Genomic DNA, 23426 nt, shown 5'->3' with positions numbered 1-23426 from the left:
GGGCTTCCATAAATAGGAAATGGCACATTGTTGGACTCTTTGTTGTATCCTGGAGTTTTGTTCACATTGAATATGAACCCTGTATTTGTACCCTGTACTTTTTAAATTATTATTATTATTATTTTTTTTCATTTTTATGGCACTATCTCTCTTGCATCTGCACTCTTGTACAAAATACGTGTTATAATAAATGTCATATGATTTTAAAGTAAAATAAAGTTTATAATCTTTGAATATCATGTGTTGCCAGTTTTTTTATGTGTGCCCCCCTGATTAAACACTGGCCCCTCCTTGGCCCCCCTAGTAAAATGTGTCTAGAACCGCCACTGTATCTGAGAATGACCCAAGAGTGACTTTACGAACAAAACACATGCACTCAGACCATTGTCAAACTTTTCAGTCAAACCCAACACTACCTCATGTGCATGACAGTGGTGTAAAGTACTTAAGTAAAAATACTTTAAAGTACTACTTAAGTCATTTTTTGGGGTATCTGTACTTTACGATTTATATTTTTTACAACTTTTACTTTTACTTCACTACATTCCTAAAGAAAATATTGTACTTTTTACTCCATACATTTTCCCAGACACCCAAAAGTACTCGTTACATTTTGAATGCTTAGCAGAACAGGAAAATAGTGAAATTCACGCACTTATCAAGAGAACACGTGGTCATCCCTACTGCCTATGTTCTGGCGGACTCACTAAACACAAATGCATCTTTTGTAAATAATGTCTGAGTGTTGGAGTGTGACCTTGGCTATCCGTACATTTTAAAAACAAGAAAATGGTGCCATCTGGTTTGCTTAATATAAGGAATTTGAAATGATTTATACTTTTACTTTTGATATTTAAATATATTTTAGCAATTACATTTACTTTTTATAGTTAAGTATATTTAAAACCAAATACTTTTAGACTTTTACTCAAGTAATATTTTACTGGGTGACTTTCACTTTAACTTGAGTAACTTTCTATTAAGGTATCTATACTTTTACTGAAGTATGACAATTGGGTACTTTTTCCACCACTGGTGTACAGTGTGAAGCATGCTTGCTTATTGAACTCTCTGCAGTACTTCAATACTACAGACAATTTTTCTGTTGATATAATGCATTACATTTTAGAAGGAGTTGCACAACCTGAGGTAAAACTTGTGTAACAGTATATGCAAGCCAACTTTGTGACTGCTAAAGATGTGTACGGTAGAGTTCATTCATTTAACTATGGCTACACAGAGAGGAGGAATCATCCACCTGCAGTCAAATTGGATGATGGGAGCAATGATTTGGGTCTAAATGCTATTCAGTCTTGGTGTCTTCTCCGTAATTTGCCATTGATATTTGGTGATCTGGTACAGAAAGATGATCAATACTGGCAGCTGCTTCAGTTACTACTACAAATTGTAAATATTGTGTTTTCTCCTAAACTAACAGAGGGCAGGACTATCTGAAGCACTTCATTGCTGAACATCATAGGCTTTTCAAGTCTTTGTTTCCTGATAGAAATATGTTACCGAAACACCACTTCATGATACATTATCCTCGTTGTATTAGGAATATTGGGCCCATTCTTCACTCGTGGTGTACGCGCTACGAGGCAAAATATAATTTCTTTAAAAAACAACTGAAGAGTTTTAAGAATGTCACTATGACCTTAGCCAAGAAACACCAAAATGACATGCCATATAACTGGGAAACGTTCAGCCAGGATAGACTAGCTATAGGTCCAGGAAAGATGTCAAGGCTCAATGACCTGAAAGAAGGCCATGAGATTGCTGCCAAGTTGAATGTCTCAGTGCACACAAATGTTTTGTCAGTTAAATGGGTAAAGCACCATGGTACAGAATATCGTCTTGATTTGGTCATATGTGGTGAAGTAGTCATTGAAATGCCAGTATTTTACAAAATTAAGGCTATTGTTCTGAAAGAGGAAAATGTTTTTTGGGTTGGGTCAGCTCTTGAAACCAGCTCATGCATGCATTTAAAGTTGTTTTGAAGCGAAGTCCACCATGCAAGGTATTTCATGTAAATGACATCATGTACCACAAACCTTTTGATTTGCTCATGTCATATGGAGCAAGTGATTTTTTTGACTACATTGTCCCCTACTGTCACTTGATAACAGTTCAAGCCAGGGCTGAGACTTATGGTTAGGTTGTGAGAAACATATTTGTTTTTAATATAAATGTCATCATTTTCCAACAAACCTATTGATTTGCTCATGTCATACGGAGCGAGGGATTCGTTTGACTACATTGGACTGTCACTTGATAACAGTTTAAGCCAGGGCTGAGACTTATGGTTTGGTCATAATAAACATATTTTAATGTTGAAACAGCTTTGCTTGAGTTTATTGTGACATTCCAAGTGCTTATACAAAATGTAATTTCCATTTACATGGGGGAGGAGTAAATGAATTAACACTGAATAGAGTAAATACATTTTTACTCTAATAGGAGTCACCCTAGATCAACACTAGTGAGTGTCACTTTTTGCACTCCTCAGTGTTAAATCAACACTAGAAATGTAACACTTTGATCAGTGTACTTTTTACTCTGTGTAGAGTGGGAGCATATGTACTTGCTGACAGTGTTACATTTATCACTTAAAGTGTTGATTTAACACTTTCAAATTTACTCTGTATTTGAACAACTAATCTGAGTCAAAACACAATGCAGGTTACAGGTATTTGTGGGAACAAACAGATTCATAAAACAAACACACTGACTTCCCACTGGGAACAAACCGGTTGAATCAATGTTTTTTCCATATAACATTTTAACAAAAATATTTGTTACTGTAGGTGTCTTTATGAATTCATTCATAAAGCCTTTATAACACCTATATAACACATTATAAACCAGGTAGTTTGGGTCCTGGATGCTGATTGGCTGAAAGCCAGGGAATATCAGAAAATATACCACGGGTATGACGCAAAATTACTTGTTTACTGTTCTAATTATGTTGATAACCAGTTCAAAATTGCAATAAGGCACCTCGGGGGTTTGTGGAATATGTCCAATATACCACGGCTAAGGAACGTATCTAGGTACTCCGCTTCGTGTATTGTCTAAGAACAGCCCTTAGCCATGCATGGTAAGGTATATTGGCCATATACCACACCCCCTCTTGCCAATTTTGCTTAATTATAACATTTGCCATAAGCGGTCATAAATAGTTGTAAATAGTTATGAGTAAGGGCATAAGATGTTATGAATCTAGTAATAATGGGTGATATAGATAACTGTTAATGAATTATGTAGTTATCTAACTATACTTTTTAAAATAATATAGTTGTCATTGTTACTGTAGCCTGCACATCTTCCTTTTTTACACAACTGCCCCAGAAACCTTGATTTTGTCGTAAAATTCTATCGCTGTCACGATCGTCAGGGAGAGAAGTAGACCAATGCGCAGCGTGATGAACGAACATTTTACTTTATTTAATAAAGCACGAAACAAAACAACAAACGACTCATGAAGTCCACGGTGACAATGACCGAACACAGAACAAAAACCCACAAACACAAAGTGAAAAACAGACAGTTTAAATATGGCTCCCAATCAGAGACAACCAGCCAACAGCTGAACTCGTTGCCTCTGATTGGGAGTCACTCAGGCAAACATAGAAAATGAAGAACTAGAACCCCCAACATAGAAAATAAACACATAGAATGAACACACCCTGGCTCAACAAATAGAGTCCCAGAGCCAGGGTGTGACAGTACCCCCTAAAAGGCGCGGACTGCGACCGCGCCTCATACGAGCAAAACAGGGGAGGGCTGGGTGGGCATTCCTCCTCGGCGGCGGTTCTGGCTCCGGGCTTGCCCACCACCCTCCAACAAACCCCCCATAGCACCCCTGGTCTGGTCTGGCCCCGCTGACTGGAGCTGGACTGGACGTAGCAGGAACGGTTAGCTTCAACTCCTTAGTGGAGCCGTTGACCGGTACCTGGTTAGGCACCGGTGACCCAGGCACGGGTTGTGCCGGACAGACGACGCACCCCCTGGCTTGGTGCGTGAGGCAGGAAAGGACCGGACCTGGCTGACGATGCGCACCCCTGGCTTGGTGCGTGGATCAGCAACGGGCCGGACCGGGCTGACGATGCGCACCCCTGGCTTGGTGCGTGGAGCCGGAACGGGCCTCACCGGACTGACGACTCGCACCCCTGGCTTGGTGCGTGGATCAGCAACTGGCCGGACCGGGCTGACGATGCGCACCCCTGGCTTGGTGCGTGGAGCCGGAACGGGCCTGACGACTCGCACCGTAGGCTTGGTGCGTGGAGCAGGGACAGGCCGGGCTGGGCTGGCGACGCACACCGTAGGCTTGGTGCGAGTGGCAGGAACAGGCCGGACCAGGCTGACGACTCGCACCGTAGGCTTGGTGCGTGGAGCAGGGACAGGCCGGACTGGGCTGGCGACGCACACCGTAGGCTTGGTGCGTGGAGCAGGGACAGGCCGGGCTGGGCTGGCGACGCACACCGTAGGCTTGGTGCGAGTGGCAGGAACAGGCCGGACCGTACTGGGAACACACACCACTGGCCCTACGTGGGGATCAGGAACAGGCCGGACCGGACTGGCAACACACGCCAGTACCTCTCGCCGTGCCTCTACAACCTCCTTCCCCCTGGTGACCAGTGACTCCCGTAACCTGGCGGCCTCCTGCTGCCCCGTCGTCCACGGCGTTAGCCCCCCCCCTAAAAAATTTCTGGGCGTCTCCCCTACCCGTGGACCAGGTCTCCATGTCCCTCGCCAGCCTTTCGCCCTTCTGCCACAATGTCAAGCCCTTCTCTTCCTCACTCGGCTTGACCCAGTCGAGGAGGCGAAGGAGATCTGTTAGGGATCTCCCTGGCGATGGCTCCTGGAAACGCTGCTTGGTCACATCTTGGTGGGTTTTTCTGTCACGATCGTCAGGGAGAGAAGTAGACCAATGCGCAGCGTGATGAACGAACATGTTACTTTATTTAATAAAGCACGAAACAAAACAACAAACGACTCGTGAAGTCCACGGTGACAATGACCGAACACGGAACAAAAACCCACAAACACAAAGTGAAAAACAGACAGTTTAAATATGGCTCCCAATCAGAGACAACCAGCCAACAGCTGAACTCGTTGCCTCTTGCTTGGGAGTCACTCAGGCAAACATAGAAAATGAAGAACTAGAACCCCCAACATAGAAAATAAACACATAGAATGAACACACCCTGGCTCAACAAATAGAGTCCCAGAGCCAGGGTGTGACAATTGCTTCCATTTTGTAAAACATGTTGTTTGTGTTTTTTGGCAATAGTCCAATTTGTACAACTCAGAGCATTTTTGTTTGTTTTTACTAAGTACATCTTTCATCCATTTGCCCATGTTTCTTGGAGATCCTTTGAATGTAATAAGCACATTCATAACTGTTTTATAACACCTCAAATGAATGTCACTTTAACTAAGGTGTCAGTACACACACTATAAGGCAATTTGACATGGTCAAAAATTCTCTCCACCCCATGACAAAATAGGTAGAATTGCAGCAAATTAGATGTAAAACTGAACAGAAATATACAATACATGACCAAAGGTATGTGGACACCTGCTCGTCGAACATCTCATTCCAAAATCATGGGCATTAATATGGAGTTGGTCCCCCCTTTGCTGCTATAACAGCCTCCTCTCTTCTGGGACGGCTTTCCACTAGATGTTGGAACATTGCTGCAGGGACTTGCTTCCATTCAGCCACAAGAGCATAAGTGAGGTCGGGCACTGATGTTGGGCGATTAGGCCTGGCTTGTAGTCAGCGTTAAAATTCATCACAAAGGTGTTCGATGGGGTTGAGGTCAGGGCTCTGTGCAGGCCAGTCAAGTTCTTCCACACCAATCTCAACAAACCAGTTCTGTATGGACCTCTCTTTGTGCACAGGGGCATTGTCATGCTTCAACAGGAAAGGGCCTTCCCCAAACTGTTGCCACAAGTTGGAAGCACAGAATCGTCTAGAATGTCATTGTATGCTGTAGTGTTAAGATTTCCCTTCACTGGAACTAGGGGGCATAGCCTGAACCATGAAAAACAGCCCCAGACCATTATTCCTCCTCCACCAAACTTTACAGTTGGCACTATGCATTGGGGCCGGTAGCGTTCTCCTGGCATCCGCTAAACCCAGAATCGTCCTTGGGACTGCAAGATGGTGAAGCGTGATTCATCACTCCAGAGAACGCATTTCCACTGCTCCAGAGTCCAATGGTGGCGAGCTTTACACCACTCCAGCCGACACTTGGCATTGCGCATGGTGATCTTAGGCTTGTGTGCGGCTGCTCGGCCTTTTTAAACCCATTTCATAAAGCTCCCAACGAACAGTTCTTTGGAACAGTGTGGAACTCGGTAGTGAGTGTTGCAACCGAGGACAGACGATTTTTGCGCGCCTAGCGCTTCAGCATTCGGCGGTCTCGTTCTGTGAGCTTGTGTGGCCTACCTCTTCGCAGCTGAGCCAGTGTTGCTCCTAGACGTTTCCACTTCAGCACTTACAGTTGACCGGGGCAGCTCTAGCAGGGCAGAAATTTGACAAACTGACTTGTTGGAAAGGTGGCATCCTATGACGGTGCCACATTGAAAGTCACTGAGCTCTTTAGTAAGACCATTGTACTGATAATGTTTGTCTATGGAGATTGCATGGCTGTGTGCTCAATTTTATACACCTATCAGCAACAGGTGTGGCTGAAATAGCCGAATCCACTAATTTGAATGGGTGTCCACATACTTTTGTATATACAGTATAGTGTATATCTGCCCCATGGCAAAATTAGTAGAATTACATGAAATTTGTTATAAAATTGCTAAACTTCTCTCAATCCCATGGCAAAATGTGTAGAATTGCAGAAAGCTTGCTTTAAATCTGCAACATTTTCTCTAGGCCAACTCTCCATGGCAAAATGAGCAGAATTGCAAGAAATTAACTACATCTGTTCTCTCCATCGTAAACAGGGGGGCCACTAAAATATTTTGACCGTGAGGTGGGGAGGCCCCCCAACCAAATCTCACTTAGGGCCCCCAAAAGGCTAGGGCCGCGGCCCTACTGAAGATTTTTCTCTTCCCATGCGACAGGTCTTCCTCTCCCCTGTAACTATTCCCGAGGTCGTTGCTGTAAATGAGAATGTGTTCTCAGTCAACTTACCTGGTAAAATAAGCGTTAAATAAAAATTTAACAATCTGCAGAAGTTGACGACTCACCTGAACAAACTTTGTGAGTGTAGAAAACATTGTTAGATTTATTCAAGACAATAACTCTACCACTATGCATTTCAACGCTCTCATTTTGTTGTATTACTTTTCAACCTTTCATACAATAAATATTTTCTCTCTCTTTTTCTTTTCCTGTTGTATAACTGTCTGTTGAAGTGTCCAAAGATAGTTCTCTGTGACGTTTCCTGTCTACCTGATATGTATTGTACCACATCCTGAGTCAATACCTAAGCATTTACATCAGTACAACGTTTTTTACCACTGCACCCAGATAATAAACATTATCAGTAGACCATAATAAAGACAAAGAGAAGGATATTGTTATGGTGAATTATTACTAAACACACAAACAAGGCATATGGAAAGAGAAATATATATGTTGAAAAACAAAGCCAGGGGACAATCTTAGAACTTTTGCTCAGTCAGCTTTTCATTACTCATTGCAACTCCAGTGTACTTTTTCATTTGTACAGTTCAACAGTTAAAGAATAGTCGATTTCCTCCTCTGTTAAATAATGTGCAAACACCACCTACTTGATTAAGTAACCATTTACACCAGTACACAAGAGTGTGCCATAATGGACACCAAGTTTCCATTAGCAGTCCTTTGAATCACATTGGGTGGAGTGCAACTGCAGAACACTGGGAGCCTCAGGTGCAGCATACACCCTGACTCTGGAGGAGTGGTACCTCCTGTAGGCCACCATCAGAGCAGCCAGGAGACAGACAGCAGCACTGACCCCCAGGACTGCAGCCACATTGGGGTCTGTACTGACCCCCTGTACTGGAGAGGGAGGGTCAGGGTCAAAGGTCACACTCAGGTCAGGGGTCATGTTCTGGTGTAACAGGAAAACACTGAGGGAGAATAATTATAGAGACACATTTTTAGTCATACTAAATGTATACATGACATTGCAATTCTGATTTACTGAACAATAAGTGTTGTCTGAGAAAAATAAATGCTGTTTAAAACTTGATTAAATAATATAATTTGAAGTACATTTTGTGTCATACTTACTTCTCAGTAGTCACTGGGCTTGTTGTTGAGGAAGCTGGAGAGGGAGGGGTCAGGTTGTTGGTGGACAGGTCAATGTCAGAGTAATGCCACAACCTCTTGTGTCACAACCTAGAATTATATTGCAAAAAAACAGAATAGTCCGCCGTAAGCCCGAAGTTAAATACACTGCTCAAAAAAATAAAGGGAACACTTAAACAACACAATGTAACTCCAAGTCAATCACACTTCTGTGAAATCAAACTGTCCACTTAGGAAGCAACCCTGATTGACAATAAATTTCACATGCTGTTGTGCAAATGGAATAGACAACAGGTGGAAATTATAGGCAATTAGCAAGACACCCCGAATAAAGGAGTGGTTCTGCAGGTGGTGACCACAGACCACTTCTCAGTTCCTATGCTTCCTGGCTGATGTTTTGGTCACTTTTGAATGCTGGCGGTGCTTTCACTCTAGTGGTAGCATGAGACGGAGTCTACAACCCACACAAGTGGCTCAGGTAGTGCAGCTCATCCAGGATGGCACATCAATGCGAGCTGTGGCAAGAAGGTTTGCTGTGTCTGTCAGCGTACTGTCCAGAGCATGGAGGTGCTACCAGGAGACAGGCCAGTACATCAAGAGACGTGGAGGAGGCCATAGGAGGGCAACAACCCAGCAGCAGGACCACTACCTCCGCCTTTGTGCAAGGAGGAGCAGGAGGAGCACTGCCAGAGCCCTGCAAAATGACCTCCAGCAGGCCACAAATGTGCATGTGTCTGCTCAAACGGTCAGAAACAGACTCCATGAGGGTGGTATGAGGGCCCGACGTCCACAGGTGGGGGTTGTGCTTACAGCCCATCACTGTGCAGGACGTTTGGCATTTGCCAGAATACACCAAGATTGGCAAATTTGCCACTGGCACCCTCTGCTCTTCACAAATGAAATCAGGATCACACTGAGCACATGTAACAGACGTGACAGAGTCTGGAGACGCCATGGAGAATGTTCTGCTGCCTGCAACATCCTCCAGCATGACCGGTTTGGCGGTGGGTCAGTCATGGTGTGGGGTGGCATTTCTTTGGGGGGCCGCACATCCCTCCATGTGCTCGCCAGAGGTAGCCTGACTGCCATTAGGTACCGAGATGAGATCCTCAGACCCCTTGTGAGACCATATGCTGTTGCGGTTGGCCCTGTGTTCCTCCTAATGCAAGACAATGCTAGACCTCATGTGGCTGGAGTGTGTCAGCAGTTCCTGCAAGAGGAAGGCATTGATGCTATGGACTGGCCCGCCCGTTCCCCAAACCTGAATCCAATTGAGCACATCTGGGACATCATGTCTCGCTCCATCCACCAACGCCACGTTGCACCACAGACTGTCCAGGAGTTGGCGGATGCTTTAGTCCGGGTCTGGGGGAAGATCCCTCAGGAGACCATCCGCCACCTCATCAGGAGCATGCCCAGGCGTTGTAGGGAGGTCATACAGGCACGTGGAGGCCACACACACTACTGAGCCTCATTTTGACTTGTTTTAATGACATTACATCAACGTTGGATCAGCCTGTAGTGTGGTTTTCCACTTTAATTTTGAGTGTGACTCCAAATCCAGACCTCCATGGGTGTCACGATCGTCGAAGGTAGTAGACCAAGGCGCAGCGTGAGATTTGTACATCTTATTTAATTAAGTGCACACACAATAAACAAAACAACAAACGATACGTGAAGTCCACGGTACAAACACAAAACCAACTGGAACAAGATCCCACAACCATTGTGGGAAAACAGCCTGTATAAATATGGCTCCCAATCAGAGACAACCAGCAACAGCTGACACTCGTTGCCTCTGATTGGGAACCACTCTGGCCAACACAGAAATACAAAACTAGAATCCCGACATAGAGCAACAACACATAGAATCTACACACCCTGGCTCAACATATAGAGTCCCCAGAGCCAGGGTGTGACAATGGGTTGATAAATTTTATTTCCATTGATAATTTTTGTTTGATTTTGTTGTCAGCACATTCAACTATGTAAAGAAAAAAGTATTTACAGTTTTTCTCAGTCGCTTTGGTGCATTTCTTAGATCAAAAGTGCAATTCTTGATACTACTTGTACAAATTCCAAATCATCTAGTCACTTGTGCACATCATTAAAGCAATTTCTTATTCCTTTGAACAAATTGCAATTGCTTTTGTACATATTGCAATTGATAATGTACAAGTGTCAGCTTTTTTCCACATTTTCAATTGCTCATGTCATGTTGATCAAAATATAGTAGATGGTTCTCTGTTGAATAGTCTTACCCCTCAAAACATCTAGGCATTAGTTCCTTGCATAAGCCATTACATGCAAAATTGTTGAACTATTTGTCATAAACTGTCAAGCATAGTTTTACACATTTCTATTAGACCTTTTGTACAAAAACGTAAATTGCTGAATCGTGCAGGTGAAATTAACCCTCACTCATGAAGGAATGTAAAGTGTTAGTTCAACCAACAATCAACCAGTTGTCTAAATTGCTCAAAGGTGCATCTCATGAAGAATCAATTGGCAAGCATATATAGACAGACCACAACACAGAGTTGCAATTTTCCAATAATGGATGGACCAGGAAACGAACAGGGTCAACAGCCAAGAGGAGGAAGAAGAGGAGCAAGGATGCGTGGTGGAAGGCAAAACAGAGGAAGAGGCAGAAGAGGACATAGGCGCATATCTGATGACATAAGGGCCACTATTGTAGACCATGTTGTCAATCATGGCCTTACAATGGCTGAGGCGGGTCGAAGGGTGCAGCCGAATATTGGGAGATCAACCGTGTCCTCAATAGTACAAACGTTTCGAAGAGAGAACAGGTATGTCCACCAATGTACAGTGCACTGTTACTGTATATAAGCAGTATACTGTATACTTCCTACAATGCTTCATATTACAGTAGTCCACTTGTATTTCACAGCATACAGAAATATACTCTATACAGATACATACTGCACCTTACATGCACCCACCTGTATGTTTTACAGTGCAATGTGTGTTCGCATAGTTTTTGTCTATGTGAAAGTGTGCGATGCATCACTGCATTTTTCCACACATAGGACTGCAAGATTACCTCAAACCGGTGGCAGAGGACGCCTTTTCACACCTCAACAGGAGGAGGCTATTTGCACCATGGTCCGAGCAAACAATGCCATGAGACTCAGGGAAATACAAAGGACCATTATAGAAGACAACGATGTCTTTGAAAACATCCATACGGTTAGCATCTCAACCATCGACAGGGTGCTGTATAGAAACCAGATGAGTATGAAACAGCTGTACCGTGTACCATTCCAAAGGAATGAGGACAGAGTTAAGGAGCTACGGTACCAGTATGTACAGGTAAAACATATATCTATGTAACTACTTTACAGCAACATTTTATAGTGTTACATAGTACAGTAAGCATAAACTGTACACATTTCCATTGCTGTGGAAGGAACATGCAATATATGTACATTTTATGTCACTCTTCCTTACCAAAACAAATTCAACTGTGTGTTCTGGGATATAGCGTATAATGGAGTTGGAATCAAGTGAACCCTCTCACAACTTTGTATACGTGGATGAGGCTGGCTTCAACCTGACCAAATGCAGAAGGCGGGGTCGGAATATCATCGGTCACAGAGCTACTGTGGATTTGCCAGGCCAACGGGGAGGAAATATCACCATGTGTGCTGCTATTTCGGAGCATGGTGTCCTAACCCATATCCCCCTTTTAGGGCCATACAACACCCAGCATCTACTCAACTTTTTAGAGACTCTCTACAGGGCTCTCATCCCTGATGATGAGAGGGGTCTGTTTAGAGAGGATTTGCCAAAGTATGTGGTCATTTGTGATAATGTGAGTTTCCATCGATCAATCATAAGGCAATGGTTTGTGACCCACCCGAGGATGCTCATAGAATTCCTCCCACCTTATTCACCATTCCTTAACCCAATTGAGGAGTTCTTTTCAGCATGGAGGTGGAAGGTGTACGATCGTCAGCCACACACACAGATGACCCTGCTGGCTGCAATGGATGCAGCATGTGAGGACACCACAGTAGACGCCTGCAGAGGATGGATAAGGCATTCCAAAAGATTCTTTCCACGTTGCATTGGAAGGGAAAATATCCGGTGTGATGTGGATGAGAATATGTGGGCTGACAGATAGGAACGTCTGGATGTGTAGAGACAGCACTAGAACAGTGCTGTGGGCAAAGTTGTGCCTTAGGGGTGGTTTCCTGTGTTTCTTTCTAATTTAGTTTTTTTCCTTTGTGCCCCTTGGGTTGTCCAGTCTCTTTCAATCAATAACCCACATACAGTAATATGTAAATAGTACTGTTGAAATTGATATATGCCATAGAAGTGCAGCCTTGTGCATTTTCAATACAGTAACTGTCATCCAAACTGTAGCCTAAGTTTACATCAGGTAATACTGTCAAAGTACACAGTTCCATTGACAACATGCCTAAACATTTTGACAACCTTGTTCGTGAACAATGACTCAATGACTTATCATTCTGATGACACTGACATGATCATTGGCATGAATATTTACTTTTGAGAGATGTACTAAGGATTTTTAGTGACTGACTAGCTTTAGAAACATAACTATTGTATACTGTAATAAGATTATTTCATTCATTCAGATCTAGGATGTGTTATTTTAGTGTTCCCTTTATTTTTTTGAGCAGTGTACAATTAAATGTCAACTTACTCTGCCGATTGTCCATAGGGTTGGTCCTTATGCAGGGGGGAAATTGAGAAAAAACATCAATTAAACAGACATTCCAAACGTGGGTCTGTTCTACCCCTCGTACCCCTGCACAATGACTTGGTACTGGTACCTGTATATAGCCATGTTAATTTTACTTCTTATTGTTATTCATTATTCACTGTGAATTTATTCCTTGTGTTACTATTTCTATTTTGTTGTTGGTGGACAGGTCAATGTCAGAGTAATGACACAACCTCATGTCAGGACAGAACACTAAAGTCCTGTATCCTGTCACCTGAAATAATTAATTCATTAATGTCAAAAATCAGGTTAGAAAGGTTGTATCACTAAGGTATTGGGTCATAGAGTCATCCAAGATCATCAAACTCAAAGTTACCTCAATGATGGCATTCTGACAGAGAGGATGACATTCTGACAGAGAGGATGACATTCTGACAGAGAGGATGGCTTTCTGACAGAGAGGATGGCATTCTGACAGAGAGGATGACATTCTGACAGAGAGGATGACATTCTGACAGAGAGGATGACATTCTGACAGAGAGGATGACATTCTGACAGAGAGGATGACATTCTGACAGAGAGGATGGCATTCTGACAGAGAGGATGACATTCTGACAGAGAGGATGACATTCTGACAGAGAGGATGGCATTCTGACAGATAGGATGGCATTCTGACAGAGAGGATGACATTCTGACAGAGAGGATGACATTCTGACAGAGGATGACATTCTGACAGATAGGATGGCATTCTGACAGATAGGATGGCATTCTGACAGAGAGGATGACATTCTGATAGAGAGGATGACATTCTGACAGAGAGGATGACATTCTGACAGAGAGGATGACATTCTGACAGATAGGATGGCATTCTGACAGATAGGATGGCATTCTGACAGATAGGATGGCATTCTGACAGAGAGGATGACATTCTGACAGAGAGGATGACATTCTGACAGAGAGGATGGCATTCTGACAGAGAGGATGACATTCTGACAGAGAGGATGACATTCTGACAGAGAGGATGACATTCTGACAGATAGGATGGCATTCTGACAGATAGGATGGCATTCTGACAGAGAGGATGACATTCTGACAGAGAGGATGACATTCTGACAGATAGGATGGCATTCTGACAGATAGGATGGCATTCTGACAGAGAGGATGACATTCTGACAGATAGGATGGCATTCTGACAGATAGGATGGCATTCTGACAGAGAGGATGACATTCTGACAGAGAGGATGACATTCTGACAGATAGGATGGCATTCTGACAGATAGGATGGCATTCTGACAGAGAGGATAACATTCTGAAAGGGGGGGAGGTGGAGAGAAAATAAAATAAATGGGTATGTGTCACTTTCATTCACTTTTTCACAAGAATATGCACTTGCACACAAAAACAGGGAGTTGAGAGAGACAGAGATGGGGAGAGAAAGGGAGTGAGTGTTTAAAAGAGGGGGAGAGAAAGGGAGAGAGAGGGAGAGAGTTAAAGAGAAGGAGGAGATGAGAGAGAAGGGTGAAGAGAGAAGTGAGGGAAGTAAAATAATGGAGATATGGGGAGAGAGAGGGGGAGATATAAAGAGAGAGAGAGAGAGAGAGAGAGAGAGAGAGAGAGAGAGAGAGAGAGAGAGAGAGAGAGAGGTAGAGCACAATATAAGACCACAGAAACATGTTGGGAGAGACTCTGATATTAGTATTTCAAGTGTGTCTGCAGGGTTCTGATCACTGATTGGCTGTAGATCCTCTCCAGACCTCTCATCTGTGTTGTCACCTGATCCCATGGGAAGCAGCCCACCCCATCTACACAGCACAATAACACAACACAGGATGACTCAACTACACAACAATCCACAGCAACACAACATAACAACAAAACTGTAATGAAAATCAAATAGACCTACCATCCCACGGCCAAAAGAAACAGTACAAAAAAAAGCTAGCCATAGCCTCATAATACAGTATAACAAATATGTTATAACATATAACACAAGCAAGGTTACTGATGTTGGGAGGAGTAGGAACAGTCCCTCACACACACACTGTATTCATGTACCATCTCTCTCTCACACACACACGCGTGCGCACACACACGCATTCACGCACGCGTCCCAGGAGAATGCTGAGTAAGTGGGTAAGGTTCAATACCGAACTCATATTCAGTTCCTATTTTCCCCTGAGCTCCATTTGAATATGTTGTAAACTAGCAACCCGGTATTCATACTGTTACCATCTCGAAAGGCAGTACCAAGACAATTGGCTTATCATGCTCTTTTGGCCTGTAGAATTTACTGTAGGTGGGCTTCTTGCTGGCTGTAGTTACAGTGTGTTTATCATTTTAAATAGGTCCGGAGGAAGCGCCATTGGAGCCATTGGACTCTGGAGCAGTGGAAACGCGTTCTCTGGAGTGATGAATCACGCTTCACCATCTGGTAGTCCAACGGACGAATCTGGGTTTGGCGGATACCAGGGGAACGCTACCTGCCTGAATTCATAGTGCCAACTGCAAAGTTTGGTGGAGGAGGAATAATGGTCATGGTTTGGGCTAGGCCCCTTAGTTTCAGTGAAGGGAAATCTTAACTCTACAGCATACAATTACATTCTAGACGATTCTGTGCTTCCAACTTTGTGGCAACAGTTTGGGGAAGGCATGACAATGCCCCTGTGCACAAAGCGAGGTCCATACAGAAATGGTTTGTCAAGATTGGTGTGGAAGAACATGACTGGCCTGTACAGAGCCCTGACCTCAACCCCATCGAACACCTTTGGGATGAATTGGAACGCAGACTGCGAGCCAGGCCTAATCGCCCAACATCAGTGCCCAACTTCACTAATGCTGTTGTGGCTGAATGGTAGCAGGTCCCCGCAGCAATGTTCAAACATCTAGTGGAAAGCCTTCCCAGAAGAGTGGAGGCTGTTATAGCAGCAAAGGGGGGACCAACTCCATATTAATGCCCTTGATTTTAGAATGAGATGTCCACATACTTTTGGTCATGTAGTGTATTTTTAAACTGCTCTTCTAGCTCAATGTCACGTATTCAGTTATCTCTATCTTTCTCACTCTCTCTCTTTCTCTCTCTCTTTCTCCATCTCTCTATTTATCTCTCTCTATCCCCCCTCTCTCTTTCTGTGTTTCAGTGTTGAGTGCATTATTCATCTGTGGACACACTCAAGGTGAGTAAATAATCCGAATATATTTTTCTGCATTTCATCACTCTAACCCGATACAACCACACACATGGTTCAAATAAAAACTAAGTAGGTAAAGACTGATGTCTAATGTCTTTCCAAGATTCCTCAATTTTCTCATTCTTATTTCATGTAATAATTGAAGAAATATGGTGCATTTGTTTAATATTTGCATGTTTCCACAGCTCTGCCCGTGGCCATATTGAGAATCTCTCCTCAGGGTCTCCTCTCCTCTGGAGAGACAGTCACTCTGCAGTGTGACATACTAAGCTACACAGACTGGATGTACCTCTTGTCCGGAAACAATCAACAGCTTCACAGTCAGACCAGTGAAACCATCACCATCTCTCTCCCTGACCAGGCTGGTCAGTACAGATGTGAGGGGACGAGAACAGGTCTGCCCCAGAGGTCACAACCCAGTGTTTCTCTTTCCATCAGTGTCACTGGTGAGTTCACTATTGATGCTTCATCACTAACTGGACCTTCCTAATTTTGAGAATAAACTTTTATTTGCTTTTTGATTTTTGAAATTGATAATGTTTTCCGTTTAGGTAACATGTCTAATCTGTAATATGCATCCTCAGCTTTAATAGTTACCGTATTACCTAGAGAAGTCAGATCATACTTTGAAAAGATTTGTGCACTAACTGTATTTGTTTTCATTTAACTGTTTCCACAGCTCTGCCTGTGGCCACATTGAGCTTCTCTCCTCAGGGTCCCCTCCACTCTGGTGAGACAGTCACTCTGCAGTGTGACATATCAGTGTACACAGATTGGACGTACCTTTGGTCCAGAGACAACCAACATCTTTCCAGTCAGTCCAGTGAAACCATCACCATCTTTCTTCCCGACCAGGCTGGTCAGTACCTGTGTAAGGGGACCAGGAGAGATCGGCCCCAGCAGTCTCAACTCAGTGGAACCGTCCTCTTCAGATTCACTGGTGAGTTTGAGACTGATTACATACTGGTGTAGGATCTTAATTTGATCACCCTGTTGTGAGCGAATTGTCCTGCGTCGAAGGAAATGCAAACTTGTAGTGCATTTAAGGTTTCAAAGGTTTTAAAAAATTGTAATTTCCACTTAGAAATGTCAGACTTGATTTGCTCTAACGAAAAATGCATCAACCCCTACAACAATGTCCATTAATTATTATCCACATAATAATTCACATTTCCTCTTGATGAAGGATCAATTTCCTGCTGTAAGAAACTGGTCAAATTAAGATCCATAAAGATCCATGTGTATATGTACACCAGTGGCAGTCGGTGTCGTTTAAGATGAGGGAGGATTATTTATTTATTTTTACAGACATGCCATTATTTCTATTACAGGATATTGGATGACTGTCATTCAAATTCCATTCACCCAGCTCAATGTAACATTGATAGGTTAAGGCTACTTCATGATGCTCTAATTTTACCCGTACCCATCATGAGATTGCTACAACCTAGCCTATGAATTAAAGTTTACAGGTCGAGAGAATTTTGAGTAATCAAGGTGACAGACAGTGACACATTCAATACCGCTTTGCACACTCTTGCCTGCATCTAGCTGATGTAGGGTGTAATCATTAGTCCAACAGTCGCAAACAACAGTTTCTATTGGACAAATTCAGGCATGTTTTTACCAGTTTCGTTCCGTTTAGGAAAAGTTTTTCAACAGAATTGGTGCAATGAATACACCCCTCATGCAAACACAGTTAACTTTCATAGCAGCCACATACAAACAGCTTGTTGTATATATAATTCCTTCTCGCATCTATCTACACACTCTTCTCCTCTCACCTTTTCCCTTCGCTTGTGGACTTCAGTGCAAAACACATCAGCTGTCTGTGATGAGGCGATAAAAACCTTAATATGATGAACGCTAGCCGCTACACACAGCCTACATCGTTGCCACGTCATAGTCAACATAGCTACTATAACTAACGTGCTAGCAAACCCGCTACAATCATGCAGTACAGTGTACAGTCAGCAGCAAGCAGTTTAGCAGTTACACCGGCGGGTCCCGTTTGCAATAAATGAATAAAACCAAAAGCTTACCTTAACTTGGAAGAGTTCCAGTGTTGGATAGCCATAGCCAGCTAGCTAACATATCATCCCTATCTGTTTGAGCTGGGTGTTTGAGCTGGCTTAACTAGCTAGCTGCATTCGATGTCAGCTCAGTAAGTTAAAAAAATATACTACGAAATATATACTGAACAAAAATATAAATGCAACATGCAACAATTTCAAAGATTTTACTGAGTTGCAGTTCATATGAGGAAATCAGTCAATTTAAATCAATTCATTAGGCCCTAATCTATGGATTTCACATGACTGGGAATTCATAAATGCATCTGTCTGTCACATATATCTTAAAATAAAAATGGGCCTCACAATTGGCCTCAGGATCTTGTCACGGTATCTCTGCGCATTCAAATTGTCATCGATAAAATCAAATTGTGTTCATTGTCAGTAGCTTATGCCTGCCCATACCATAACCCCACCACCACCATGAGGCACTCTGTCCACAATGTTGACATCAGCAAACCACTCGCCCACATGACGCCATACACGTGGTCTTCGTTGTGAGGCCGGATGGACGTACTGCCAGATTCTCTAAAATGATGTTGGAGGTGGCTTATGGTAGAGAAATTAACATTAAATTATCTCGCAACAGTTCTGGTGGACATTCCTGCAGTCAGCATGCCAATTGCACGCTCCCTCAAAACTTGAGACATATGTGTTGTGTGACAAAACTGCACATTTTAGAGTGGCCTTTTATTATCCCTAGCACAAGGTGCAACTGTGTAAAGATCATGCTGTTTAATCAGCTTCTTGATATGCCACACCTGTCAGGTGGATGGATTTTCTTGGCAAAGGAGAAATCCTCACTAACATGGATGTAAATGAATTTGTGCACAAAATGTAAGACAAATAAGCTTTTTTTGCGTATTGAAAATGTCTGGGATATTTTATTTCAGCTCATGAAACATGGGAGCAACACTTTACATGTTGCGTTCATATTTTTGTTCAGTGTAGCTCTCGCTCTCTCTTCTCCATAACTTATTAATTTGTTCAAAACTGTTCAACTATTGTATTTCTCTCTCTTTGAGTCAACTACTCACCACTTTTTATGCACTGCAGTGCTAGCTAGCTGTAGCTTATGCTTAGAGTACAGACCAGTACGAACAAATATGAAAATGAATGCACTTACTACTGTAACTTGTTCTGGATAAGAGTGTCAGACTACACAGACTGGGATTACCACTGGTTCAGAAATAAATAAAAACAGAGTCCTGGTAAAACCATCACCACACTGTCTAACCAGGCTGGTCAGTACATATGTGTTGAGGTGAGGACAGGTCGGCCCCAGTGGTCTCAACTCAGTGTTTCCCTCCCCATCAGAGTCACTGGTGAGTTCACTATTGATGCTCCATCACTAACTTGTTGTTGTTGTTCTCATCGTAGTGTGTGTCAGGACACTGGAGCTTCCCACTCAATACTATTGCAATACCAACAGATTATCAGCCCTCGACTACACTGACTTCAGACAAAGAGGACGTATTCACAGGAGACAGTGTGACACTGACCTGTACAGTAGAGTCTTATGGATGGAAGTTTTACTGGTACAGACACAGACCAGACTCTACACCAGTAACCTCAACCTCTGGATACTCCTATACACTCAGCTGGGTCAGTGTCTCTGGTGGAGGACAGTACTGGTGCAGAGCTGGGAGAGGAGACCCAGTCTACTATACCCTGTACAGTGACCCAGTCCAGATACATGTTACTGGTGAGTTTGTACTGTTTAGGATAGTGGGTTCCTATGTGGATTAATAATATGTAGTCTACTTGTTATCCATATGTTACTGAATACCTTTCATATCTTCAGGCTCTATTGTTGTGAGTATTGTTTAATGTAATTTGTATTCTGATGTGTGCAACATATTCACTATGTGTTGTGTGTTGTGTCTGTGCAGAGAGACCTGTTGTTGTTCTGACCCTCCAACCCAACTGGACCCAGATATTCAGAGGAGAGACTGTCACTATGAGATGTGACATCCAGGGAGGAGGAGACTCTGACTGGAACTACAGATGGTATAAGAATAGTCAGTCAGTGATCCCCTTTAACACAAAGTCTGAGTACAGAATCAGTCCTGTCTACGTGTCTATCAGTGGTTCATTTACCTGTAAGGGTGTAAAGGGAAACAAGATCTCCAAGACCAGTGATGCTGTACAACTGACTGTGTCTGGTAAGTCTATTTGAGCTTATACTTATATAATATTTTTTGTATTAAAAGTTTGAAAACTGCCTTTTCCTTCATAACAGATAAACCCAAGTCTGTCCTGAGTATCTCTCCTCAGTGGCTGAACCCTGGAGATTCAGTGACTCTCAGCTGTAAAGTTGACAAGATGTCTACAGGCTGGTAGTTCCCCTGGTACAGAACTGTTCCCTACAGAGCTGGGTTACCCTCCCTATTGGACAAGTCCTACTCTGTAGAGCCCCTATCTGACAGGAGTACTGGAACTACAGAGAGCTTCTACACTCTGAGTCCTGCTGGTCCTACTCCCACAGGAGGATATGCGTGTAGAGCTGGGAGAGGAGACCCAGTCTATGACACACTCTACAGTGAACCTCAGTTTCTCTGGTCAGGAGGTAACTAACTGCATTGAAACTGTATTGAATCATATTTAAGTCTCCCTCATGTGTATATATAACTATAGGTTTGACTGTCTCTTTGTTTCAGATCTGAAGCCTTCAGTGTCTCTCAGAATAAGTCCAGAATAAGTCCTAACACAACTCAACACTTTACATCAAAGTCTCTCTCACTGAGCTGTGAGGAGAAGAGGAACTCTACTGGATGGAGACTGATGAGATACACAGAGAGAGGAATGAGGTCAGGGTGTGTCTCTAACTGGGGATCAGTAACAGGATCCACATGTACCATCAGCAACACATACACATGGTCCAGTGGTGTGTTCTGGTGTGAGTCTGGATCAGGAGAGTACAGTAATGCTGTCAACATCACAGTGGATGGTACGTCTATTGTACGACATTCACACACAAAAAACAACATTTCAATGTATGATAGGATGTTCAATTCTGTAACTGAATTGCAACGCTTATAAAATACAAGTTCATAAGATTGAGGGTTATTACTCAGTAAGCAAATTTACAGTCTTTTTAACATACTGTTAGTAACAGCTGGTGATTAGATCCTGGAGATCCCTGCCTATCCCATGACTGAAGGAGACTCAATGACTCTGCGCTGCAAATACTGGACAACTAGCTCAAACATCAGGGCTGGTTTCTACAAAGATGGAGCACTCATTAAGAATGAGACAACAGGAGAGATGACCATCCCTGCAGTATCCAAGTCAGATGAAGGATTCTACAAATGCAAATACACTGACAAGGGAGAATCACCAAAGAGCTGGATGACAGTGAGAGGTGAGAAAACGATTATGATCTCAAGTTACCTTTTCATTATCTGTGTGATAGTTATTTTAGTGTCGATGTTAACATACGTTTGGATTGGTACTCCCATAGAAAATATGATATGTCAACTAAATTGTCAAAAGATACAGACCAGTCTATACTCCTATATTACCTCTCTCAGAGTCTGATGGTGTTGTGCTGTTCTCTCTCCAGTCTCTCCAGTCGTAGCTCCTGGATCCTCTACATCAGTCCTAGTAGGAGTGGTTGTGGGTCTGGTTGTTGCTGGTGTTCTACTGGTCATTCTCCTGGTCCTGCTGTGGAGATTTAAAAACTCCAAAGGTAAGATTATTATTATTAATCATTTAACTTTTCAGTTCATGTTTAGTTAGAAATATTTCTAATTACAATAGTTTAAAACAGAAATTACCCGATATTATAGTATGCATTTCTCGTTACAGGTTCCTGTTTTAACAGATTATTATTGTGAGTACACCGGTCTCTCAGTTATGTTAATTCAGTAACATATCATCTTAGTTCTTCATGAGTATCTCTCTCCCTGTAGGCCCCCCCAGCCCCAGAGCACCAACCAGGACCACCAACAGGACCAAGGATCTACCCTGGGCCGGGCTCCTGATGCTGGGTATACACTTCTGCAACATGGTCAGTTTCTCAGCCCAGACTTTACCACTCTCTGTAACCTCATACACTGACTCATCAACATCCACTTTGAATAACAACATGTTACTGTACTCTCTGTCCCTAGGGAAGCTGAGGGATAACCAACATAACTAACCTTTCTCTCTCTTCATTGACCAACAGGTGGTGCTAACATCTACGATACGATCAATCCCTCAGACAACAATGATAATGGTACTGTATACTGCATGTTATGTTTAGTATGAATACAGTATAGAGTTAGTGCTGCTGCTGTTCTTCATTTGTTTAATATGACTAACACATTAAGACTAAGGGCTCTATTCAGTCCGTATCGCGGAAGTTCAGCGTTACAGCGTGATTTAAATTGAAAGCAATGTTCCCACGTTAGCGGAGACAGCATTCAAGGTAAACGCTGCATATGTCAGCTCAATCGGAAATTACCTTTACTTTTCTATCATGTAATCTGTAACCCTTCAGCAATACAGATTGAATAGAGTCCTAAGTAGAGATATTAGTGTAGTACCTGTATGTTTCAGATGGTGCTGCTGCTGGACCAAGTCATGTGACATACGCCCAGATTCAACTCAAAAAGTTGGACAAGAAAAAGAAAGGTGACTCAACTGTGACATCAATTAATAATGTGCAGTGTATCAAATATTAGTTAAAACATACACTTGTTACAGGCAAGTAGAATTAAGCAACAGTCTCTTTGCTAAATGCAATTCGTAATCCCTTCAGATGTTAAAGTTTTAAGTTCAACAACGATAGCGTCCATCTCAGTTCTTCTCATCTCTCGAGCAGCATCACCCCTTCCAGTGTTAAAGTTCAGTTAAAACATTTACAATATTTAAAAATAAAACAAAATTTACAAATTCTCTGCTATTCTTCCTCCTCCTCAGAAAAGCCAGCTGATCCAAAATAAAATCCAGTCTACTCTGAGGTGAAGACAGGGAAAGCCACAGGTAAGACCTATTCTACAAGTTGGCAGTTAGTCACTAAATTCACAATTTGGGAGTTTTGATGAAGAGGCAGAATATGCAATAAGCTAATAAGTTGTAAGTTCAACAACGATAGTGTCCGTGTCAGTTCTCCTCATGTCTCGAGCAGCATCACCCCTTCCAGTGCCTCAAAAGTCCAGTGTTCATGCGATAGGCCCATTTAGTTTATGATAATGCCCTTT

At 42.8% G+C, this 23426-nt stretch overlaps 1 protein-coding gene across 1 annotated transcript; it reads left to right on the top strand.

The window, feature by feature from the left end:
• The first annotated feature begins 16003 nt into the window (after positions 1 to 16003).
• LOC123482943 (leukocyte immunoglobulin-like receptor subfamily A member 3) lies at positions 16004 to 22110 on the top strand. The gene is given in 12 exon segments (XM_045212172.1): positions 16004 to 16010; positions 16115 to 16150; positions 16351 to 16611; positions 16845 to 17105; positions 19670 to 19942; positions 20130 to 20402; positions 20480 to 20588; positions 20804 to 20806; positions 20898 to 21187; positions 21356 to 21601; positions 21803 to 21928; positions 22094 to 22110. Coding segments are annotated over 12 exon segments (1902 nt in total).
• The last annotated feature ends 1316 nt before the right edge of the window (positions 22111 to 23426 follow it).

This window comes from Coregonus clupeaformis, unplaced genomic scaffold (assembly GCF_020615455.1).
Source record: "Coregonus clupeaformis isolate EN_2021a unplaced genomic scaffold, ASM2061545v1 scaf0001, whole genome shotgun sequence".
Lineage (NCBI taxonomy): Eukaryota > Metazoa > Chordata > Actinopteri > Salmoniformes > Salmonidae > Coregonus > Coregonus clupeaformis.
This window is presented reverse-complemented; position numbering and strand designations above follow the sequence as displayed.